At 39.8% G+C, this 9,410-nt stretch overlaps 2 protein-coding genes across 4 annotated transcripts in view; one reads left to right on the forward strand and one right to left on the reverse strand.

Moving 5' to 3' along the window:
* Nucleotides 1–6,301, reverse strand: part of mindy3 (MINDY lysine 48 deubiquitinase 3) — a 20,650-nt gene extending 14,349 nt beyond the window's left edge. The window contains exons 1-11 of one of the 2 annotated variants that reach the window (XM_035672068.1): nucleotides 6,197–6,301; nucleotides 5,377–5,711; nucleotides 4,929–5,008; nucleotides 4,448–4,508; nucleotides 4,137–4,343; nucleotides 3,889–3,940; nucleotides 3,026–3,140; nucleotides 2,721–2,794; nucleotides 2,473–2,552; nucleotides 2,161–2,231; nucleotides 1,150–1,230 (exon numbers count right to left, since the gene is read on the reverse strand). In XM_035672068.1, coding sequence (XP_035527961.1) covers nucleotides 1,150–1,230; nucleotides 2,161–2,231; nucleotides 2,473–2,552; nucleotides 2,721–2,794; nucleotides 3,026–3,140; nucleotides 3,889–3,940; nucleotides 4,137–4,343; nucleotides 4,448–4,508; nucleotides 4,929–5,008; nucleotides 5,377–5,470 — 915 coding nt within the window. In that variant the 5' untranslated portion in view covers nucleotides 5,471–5,711; nucleotides 6,197–6,301. Of the gene's footprint in view, nucleotides 1–1,149; nucleotides 1,231–2,160; nucleotides 2,232–2,472; nucleotides 2,553–2,720; nucleotides 2,795–3,025; nucleotides 3,141–3,888; nucleotides 3,941–4,136; nucleotides 4,344–4,447; nucleotides 4,509–4,928; nucleotides 5,009–5,376; nucleotides 5,712–6,196 lie in introns of those variants that run through there. The other variant, XM_035672069.1, reaches the window with a different exon arrangement.
* Nucleotides 6,302–6,710: 409 nt separating this feature from the next.
* The window catches only part of si:dkey-12j5.1 (probable assembly chaperone of rpl4), a 23,294-nt gene continuing 20,594 nt past the window's right edge, over nucleotides 6,711–9,410 (forward strand). The window contains exons 1-5 of one of the 2 annotated variants that reach the window (XM_035672821.1): nucleotides 6,711–6,899; nucleotides 7,075–7,184; nucleotides 7,308–7,454; nucleotides 7,587–7,739; nucleotides 9,204–9,313. In XM_035672821.1, the coding sequence (XP_035528714.1) occupies nucleotides 6,833–6,899; nucleotides 7,075–7,184; nucleotides 7,308–7,454; nucleotides 7,587–7,739; nucleotides 9,204–9,313 (587 nt within the window). In that variant the 5' untranslated portion in view covers nucleotides 6,711–6,832. Of the gene's footprint in view, nucleotides 6,900–7,074; nucleotides 7,185–7,307; nucleotides 7,455–7,586; nucleotides 7,740–9,200; nucleotides 9,314–9,410 lie in introns of both variants that reach the window. The other variant, XM_035672820.1, reaches the window with a different exon arrangement.

Genomic DNA, 9,410 nt, shown 5'->3' on the forward strand with positions numbered 1-9,410 from the left:
CAGCAGGGATGACCTCAATTAGGGTGTGCATTCCATACCTGTGTCTATGTATGTGCAAACGTACATGCAGTGTGTAGCTGAGTTACTGCTGTAAGAGCTGCATATGGCCCTTTAACTGGAACCTGGGAACACTTTTAGGAATTTAACCTGCATTTTGACCACACGAACCTGGTTCCAGTTCTGTTTTCTAGACCGTGACTCCTTTCACCCAAAAGCTACCTGCTCTGATCTAGTATTTTCTGATGGCTCAATGGACACAGGGGAATTCAATCCTCTAGAATGCAACAACTTGTAGGGAGCAGTCATTCAGACTGCACTCAAGCTCTGGTTATTACTATAATATAAGGGAGGGTGGGATTTTTGTTTAGTGATACCCAACTGTTAACAAACCAGGCACTGGGTAACTGTTGTAAACATGGTTAAGTAAAGTAAAAATGACCTAACTAATTTTTACGTTCTTAACATTTCTTGAGATACAAACTCAAACATGAACACGCTAAAGGAACTGTTTATAATTTAGTTGCTGGGTGTTGCTTCTGGGGCTCCTTAGTTCCAGTGACAACTTTGTACAACAAAAACATGTCCTTATGAACAAGTACCAGGACAGAAATATGTGTGAACCATATTGTTGAAATTAACCTGACAGTGAAGGTAGACAGCAGTAAGACAGCTGTAAATGGAGGCTCTCATTGGAGTCCAAATTCAGCAGTTTATATCATGGTCATATATTATGAACCACACATTGTTTAGTTGATCACAGATGGTGGAGAAACTAAAATTGTGTGTTTTTGTGTGTGTGAGAGAGAGTCAGAGAGAGCATGAAGATGACCGCGTGTGTGTGTGTGTGTGTTCCTGCACTCCTCTTTGGAAATTGAGCTTTTTTCCCCCCTTAATACTGGATAGGTGAAAAGCCAAGAAACAGCACTGGCCATATATGACTATCTCCAGCTCTCAGTTTCCCTACCCTCCCTTTCTCCTTCTCTTTTCGCCCCATATTGATATCTGACCTGCACTACATTAAATCTTTTAAGCACATTCCATATTTTGGTTTTTCTAACCTGCTGAGGAGACTGGCTTATATTACAATCTGTATGTCTGTGTGAATGAAATATGTGTTTGGGTGCTAATGGATGAGTGTATAAAACTTGCCTTGGTGAAAAACACAGAGAGGTGAGTTTCACTGCCAAGGATCCAAATAGGGAACTTTGGAGACTTCAGGAATGCCCCGACCTGAAACACACATACACACACAGTAAAGGAATGAGAAACAAGGGTGTCTATTTTCAGCCTTTTTTTCTCTCCCATGAATCAGTTTAAATATAGTTTTTTCTTTTAATTAAATTATGTTTGAATAGAGATCAAATGTCACTGTATAGAGTGCTATAGGAATAATTGCTAATATTAGGTCTCTGGTTAACACAAGCTTAAGAGATTTTTACTTTTTGTTCTAAGACATAAAATTATTACCCCACCTTTGAATTTTGAAGCTTTTACGTGTCTACAGAGGTTGTCAGTGACATTAAACGTCAGCATGGCAAACACAAAGAATGATCTACTCACTAATCCACCTGCACAGCTTCGCTTTGCTTCTTAAATCACTCTTTACAGCCTTCTGGCTATTTTGGCAACCATTTACTTGCTATTATGTTATTATAGCCGCTTACTTTGCCTATTTTCATGTCTGAACTTTTTTAGGCTTGTTTATGTTGGCAATGATAAATAAATAGTCAAGATTCCTGTTTTTCAAGATGACTACAATGTGTCACATCACATGTATTTATAAATCCCTTTTGTAATCTATTTTAAGTAAATGTGTGTTTCAGTACATGGGTAGCAGAATTATTTTCAATTTTTTTTTAAAAAAAGGCTGGGGAATTTATAGTTGGTCTGTTGGGACTGTTCATTCCAAAGACATTAGTTTCACACGAGAGCTCTCACTGTGGTTTGTGTTCACACATTGGTTATCACATCTCAGAGTCACACGTAACAGTGAGCATTTGTGTGTTTATCTGTATTCCTAACCTTCTCTCATCTTACTGTATACTGTGTCCTTCTCAATCCTCTTCATCAAAAAATAAAAATAAACAAATCCTCTTCATATATGACATGAGGAACCACTGGACATGTTTGCTTGTTGTGGGGACCTTTATGTGTCTGTACCTTGCAGTAGCGTAGTGATTCCATAAGCGTGAGGAAGCCAACGGATGCCTGTTTATGAATACCATGCAGCTCTACAAAACAGGGAGAAAAAAAAGAGCAACAAAATGAGAATTAGTTCAATTATGTCAAACTGGCATTAATTTGTGTCTTTTTGTGCATTGCTGTGGGATATAAGAATTATTGCCCTCTGGTGGATATGGCTTAAATCTGGTGCTATAAAACTGAGTTCTGTGAGTGTGGTATGTGTGCATGTGTCTGTTGCGTGAAATATGGTGTGTTTGTGTGTTTGCAGTAACTTCAAGGAAGTCTTACTCATGCCAGAGCACTCCCTGTCTCCATCCCAGACATTGGAGACAGCGTGGCCAGTTACAAGGAGGTTCACCAGGCTCTGACTGAAAAGATAGATAAGAAAGGAGACATCAAGAGTTTCTAAGAAAACACAAGATATGCTGTACCCTTTACCACACACAAAAAAAAGACCTTGCAATAATAACAATACATAATATAATTTCCTGTGTCTAACTGATGAATATAATTGATAAAGAGCTGTGTTTTTATACCTGCCGTGGCCATGCACAGGGTCTATGAGAGGTTCCATTGTGTCCTGGATCTCATTTCTTATATTCTCTATGCCCTGCACAGAGAGGACCAGGTAAGGCAAGTCTGCATGAATTTATTGTGTATTTGAACATTGATGCAACAGACAGGAGAATTACTTAAAATGATAGCACCCAAAAATTAAAAGCACATAACAAAAAAACATATTTATTTCAGAAGAAAAAAGAAACAGAAATATTACATACTGTTTGGAGATTTTGTTTCTTTTTTCTATCTATCTCTCTATCTAACTATGTCTTTTCTTTACCTTGGTGAGGATGACAGAGTAGAGCAAAAGCAAGACTCCACAGCACCCCCTCCAGGTGTGGTAGAGAGACAGCACCTCCTCTCTGAGGCCAGACACTGACATTACAGTCCGCTTACTGCAAGAAGGAAAAAACGTCAGGTTGATTTATGAAACACACAAGAGAGACGATTTGTTGGGTTTCAGGATCAATAAGACTGCTGTATTAATTGTATTCATCATGCCAGGTTGGTAAGGATGACTTTCACAACAGGGCAGTTAATGTATTAGAGGACAAAGAAATATCTGATCTTGTCTATTTGGAGCCACTGCCCTCTTTTACTCCACCTTGGAAAGCTTTCTAGTGGAGTTGTCAGTCTTAGTTAGCAAGCACGTCTTTACTGTGAGTCAGCACTGCTTTTTGCTGACTGTGGTCTCAGCTGCCAGTACGCTGTGTGATGAAATTTCAATATTCAGCTGGCAAATGCTGCCTTGCATTCATTTAGTCTGTGCGTGTGTGACAGGCCGTATGTGTGTAAGAAAGGTAGTGAGGTAGTTTTTTTTTTTATGAGGCAATCAGTGAAAGTGCTGAGTCGTCAACTTGTGAGTAGAGTGAAACAGCTAATTCAATGTGAAAGCCAATTCTTGCAGACTAGATGAATCAAATACCACTTCTGCACTCTCCTCTCCTCCACGGAAACTATCTATATGTAGAAATATGCAGTTCTCTATCCCGGTGCTGTATACTGGCAATTGTAAAGCAAGGATTTGTGAGGTCTTAATCCCTCCATTCCTACAGAATTATTTAATGTCAAGATTATTTGCATTGAGGATGTGTATAAAGATGCAAAGGTCTAGCTACGGTGAGAATATTACGTGTCACTTACTGGAGAACACTGTGAAATCGCTCAAAGCCAAGGTCTTCAGCAGCCAAAGCAGCTAGGCACAAGAAAACACACATACACTGTAGTATCAGAGCACGGCACAGAAAACCCCCACACTGCCAAATAAAGTGACTATTTTGGTGATTAATGGTAAAGACACGGCTCGGGTGAATAAGTGAGCATCCATGCATTTGTGCATTGTTATTTTGAATGTGTATCTAATGTGGGAATGTGACCGACGTAGGACTCACTGGGTTGCTGTTCTTGTGGCGGCTGGCTGCTCTCCGGCATGTCCTGCGTTTGCGAGTGTGACTGTGTCTGTGTGTTAGTATGTGTGCTAGTATGTGGGCTCTGTCCCTTGGCCCAGGTCACCAGGCAGAACCCTGTGGAGGGGCTAGAGCAGGCAGACTCCAGGATTTCACTCAGAGTGGAACACAGTGCAGTTTTCTGTTCCTCCTCTAAACAGACACAAACATAAAATATGCATGATTTAACAAGCTGTACAACTAGATAAAACAATATAAAAGAAATAATGGTTTGGATTTTTCTGCGGACAATCTACCTGACATCTGTCTCCAGTTGGAACATTCTCTGCTGAAGAGAATGTTCTTTAAGAGGAAAGCCTGCAAAGAAACACAAACTCAGCCTCCAGATTTGGAAGAAAATCATGGTGCAATATGATACACTTGCTCCGTCCCTAATCCACCCTCATAGACAAACAAACTTTGATTTATATTGTATTTTTTAATACACAATCAACCATTTTCTTTGTCAATCAAGCATTGCCCACCATGCATGACTGACTGTAAGACTTTGATGCACATTCCAAATCAGCCCGCCATGTGTAAAAGCTGGCTCACTGTAAAATCCTCAAGTGGATTCCACATGTGGATGGTGCAATGCTGCAGACTAAACTGTCCCTCTCTTCGCAACACAATTTTAAGCACTGTTACGCACTGTATGTAGGAGGTCTGTGAGGGTTCAGTACAGGACATTGAGACTGGGCCCTGATAATACTGCAAGGAGACTGAACTTGACCATACCTGGACAGGTGCAATGACAGCACATGGCCCTCCTTCAAACTGCTCCAATGCTGTTTGCTCATTCTCACTAAAAACAAATCCTGTGATTAAGACAAAATAAAATCCTGCGTCAACAGAGCAATCTTAAAATATTTAACAGTAATAACAACAAAGTCATGTTTAGACACATTCTCCCTGCACCAAGTAAACGGACGGTCATACTGAAAGGCCACCAAGCGAATTTAAGCAAATTCTAGAGCAGGAACGATTATGTGCAGTATTTATAACACCCATGTGAAACAAAAGCAGGGAATTTTACTGATATCTGACCTTGAGCTAAAGAGGAGGACTGAACAATGTAAATCAACTGTTGTTGGTTTGAATTAAACCCTAGAGCCAAGTGTATCTTGGCTCTCCACTGCACATGTTTTTGAGAGATTATGCCTTTCCATTCATATCATCATCATACCTTGTGTCCATCTACGGAAGATGGAGGGAGACACAGCTCCACTGGAGGGTCTCCCCCAAACCAAATCCACCACCTCTTTATTTAACTCCGCCATGACAACTTTCACTACTGGTGACTCGGCAGGCACTCCCTCTTCAGTCCAACAGCCACGAGGGGACAGGAGAGCTCTGTTCAGGCCAACTTGCCAGCTCTTTTCTAGGTCGACAGTCCACTTCTCTCGGCAGGTCGAGCCTGTGGCATTGGCCACAAGCTACTAGTGTGGCACGATACAGTCTGACTCTCGATACTGGCAGCAAACTGGCTGGTGGGAATGACATCAACCTAGCCACAAGAGCCTAGAAAGTATAAGACAGAAACATACGCTAAGGTTACGGTCTATAGGAGAAATATTGCACAGATTATTTAAATGCACAGCAAATGCGACAATGGTATAGCTAAGTTGGTTTATACATGAGTGTAACGATGTGTACTCTCTCGTATTATTAGAAAAGGAGAAGGCTAGCTAACAGTTGCGTTAACGTCAAATAGTTGTTTTTTGGCGCATGTTAGTAATAAAAGTACTGACAGCAGGGTAACAATTGGCTGTTTTTGGGAGGCGTTGTTTTACCTCGTTATAGTGTTGTCAAGTAACTGCACCAATGGTAGGTTTAAAGAGCTGAGTCGGCTTGGTAATGTCAGCAGTTAGCATTAGCTTTACTACTAGCAGCTAATCTTTCATAGCTTTGTCATTCAGTCACTTCTCTCGCTACAGCGACGTCGATAGTTGTTGTATGGATTCATACGGGTTGTCCCTATTTAAAAAGCATTAAAGCTTAGTTACCTTAATAGACAGTCGAGCAATTCCGATTCCGTATTGTTTAAATATTGTGGTAGCAATTTCAATATCACCAGCGTCTCTGTCATTCGTTTATTTACAGGAGAATTGTTTAAAAAAAAAAAAAAAAATTGAAAAAGTTAAACTGGCGTACGTTTGACGTGACTGCCCATTGGTTGAAATCCAGAAATAACCGGATGCGTCAAGGGGTACAGCTTTAACGCGTCACCACATTGGTCTACAGGCACGTCAATCAATACGAGCACCCGCCCACAAACACAACCGTTTAACTCATTTAAAGCCCGCCTTAAGAAATCAGCGCTTTGAAAAAAGAAAATGTAAATTGCGGGATTTTACGGTTACTTTAGAGTTAAAGCTCGATTTAAAACGCAGTGGTTATCAACTTCAAATATTATTAATGTTCCAATTTCTCTTTTTCGGTGTAAAAATGTTATTTCAAAATCGTTACAATTATGTCCCCTACCTCTCTCCGTAGAAGCACCCAGTTATTGCTCCGAGCATGCGCACTGCATTCCTTCAGCTCAACTATACTTGCTTTCCACGCGTGTGGAAGATTCACACTTTAGGAAAAGTCTGTTTTTAAGACAGTAATTGTGGTTATAAGACTTGTTTGTCAGCACTATGGGAGGACAGACAAAGGGCAAAAAGAAAAACAAACCGAAGAGGAAAGACAACCGCTCAAAAAGTGGTAATTTTAATTAAGTGTTTTAACATTTTGCTAGTTATTTACAGTACATAACGCCAACCTCTCAGACAGCAAGTAGTCGAAATGAACGTGTTATGCCTTGATGTCAACACGTGACTTTACCAGACTGAATGTGACAGAACTAATGTTGACTCTCCCTCTTGTCTTATCACAAAAGATGCAGGATTTGTTGGGTTGTTACCCCAGGAAAGGATGAAAGTAAGAATGCACGAAAAAGCCAAGAAGAAGACAGCTGAGAAGTACTCCGTGGAACAACTACTAGAAAAGGTGACACTGATAAGATTTCCACAACGAAGACATGACCCAGATCTGTCATGCCTTTTGTAATGGGTTTTTAAGTCTGATCATCTACTGTATGTTTGTTATGTCATGTGATCATCTGTTGTACAGACAGAGGAATGCATGGACTCTTTTGACTTTGAGATGGCTGCCCTTTTCTGCCAACGAGCCCTGGATGTGGAGTCTGACAACCTGCAAGCTCTAGACATGCAGGGGCACATCTGTTCTGAACTAGGAAACACGCAGAAAGCTAAGGAAATATCCTTTATGCACTTTTTTTGTTACTGTGTGCAAGTCAGTAATTGAAGTCATTTAATTGAAACACTGTCATTTTTTTCATGCTGCTTGGGTGAAGTGATGGTTGTAGCTTCCTTGACCAATTCTCTCCAAGTGTTTCTGCGTGCAGTGGAGCTGAGCCCAGATGTAGGCCATAGTAAGTACATGTACCTGGGACAAATCCACACAGGGCAGGAGGCTGTGGACTACTACACTAGAGGAATACAAGTCCTGCTGGCTGCATTGGACAAACAAGCACAGACCACAGTGAGTACACAGTCACACTCACTGGTTTACTTACTTATACATATTCTGCATCAATTAGGGAGCAATCTCATTGTACCTAAGGCTTAATGCTAATGTCATGTTTTTTTACTTCACAAGATGGTGCTGTTGGACAGTGTATGGAAATATCTATCTATCTATCTATCTATCTATCTACAGAAACAGAAACAGAAATCTATACAGTGTCCGTTCAATTGATCAGCACTAAATGAATGACATGGCAGTGGACATACTCAGAGCATAGCTATTACGGTGTTATGCCAGGATCTATATTCTTCGTATATCTTTACAATCTATCTATAATTCTGTCATCTTGATCTGTGACTTTACATTAGTATATTTTGTATAAACAACATCTGTTGCATGTCTGTCTGTCCTGGGAGAGGGATCCTGCTGTGTCGTGTTTTCTGAGGTTTATTCTTTCCCCGTTAAAGGTTTATCCATATCCCTATCTGAATCGAGTGTCTAAGAATATAGGCATATACTGTGCAGATTATAAAGCCCCTTTGAGGCAAATGTCATTAGTGATATTAGGCTGAATACATAGACTTGATTTAATTTGCATTATCTCAATTTTGAGTGCCTTCAAAAGAAGACCAAATATTTGATTCCATTCATTGAGAAGTAGAAAACTAAGAATTATCTCAAGTTACCTACTTTTGCTCAATTCATTCTTTAAGTAAGCGCCCAGAGAATATTTCAGCACACAGAGCATATAATTATAATAATGATGATAATGTTGTATTTTTTGGAAAGTCCAAAGGATAGGAAACAAATATAATAGGATATATTGTAATAATGGCTCAGCTTTAAGGTGTTTTCATTAACATAACCATGTCTTGTTTTTTCCAATTGAAGTTGTTTAACCTACATTATGGTATGTTTATAATTGGTCTCATTTTGAATAGCTATTTTTACAGTATTCATAAGAAATAGGATGAAAAGGTTTGACTCGAGTAGCTCTTTATTTTTTAGTATATCTGTTATGTTTGTTTATAAAGGCATGAGATATTCTGTATTATTATATCTTAATAGGCTTTTTTCATAGCAGACATTTTTAACGTGTCAAAGTAGGAAAGGCACAGGTGTTACTAATAGCATTAACAATGGATCCATTCTGTCTATGTCCCAGTAATCCATGACAGTGAGCCAGCGTGCACAATATCAGGACCTTGAAACCGAAGCAGCTAAATGCAATTCAGCCATCATTCATTTTGTTATTTACACTTGTGCTTTTCCTACTGTGAAAGTCGAAATGTCCTCTGTAAAAAAGGTGTAAGATGGAGTTTCTCTGAGAATATACAGAAGTTAAGCAGTGTTTACCTTCATTGAAAAACTTAATTTTTACTAAAAAATCTTCATGCCATGTTCGTTATCTTCTGATTTATCATACTTGCTAGAACTTTTGACACCTTCCAAGACTTTTACCCTCTGCTCTTTTAGCAGGCTCAGGCTGGAGCTGCTGCCCCAACAGATGAGGACCCTGAGCTCCCCACAGCGAAGGATGTTTGTGTAGCCTACTGCTCCATCGCTGAGATTTACCTAGCAGACCTCTGGTACTGGAGTACACACAATTACACTCTTGACCATTTCACGTTGCTGCTTTAGTGTTGAGTTTAGATTGGTCTTTCTTTCTGTGTTTGTGTGTGTGTG

This window comes from Morone saxatilis, unplaced genomic scaffold (genome assembly GCF_004916995.1).
Source record: "Morone saxatilis isolate NCDOM2014 unplaced genomic scaffold, NCSU_SB_2.0 Contig24, whole genome shotgun sequence".
NCBI lineage: Eukaryota > Metazoa > Chordata > Actinopteri > Moronidae > Morone > Morone saxatilis.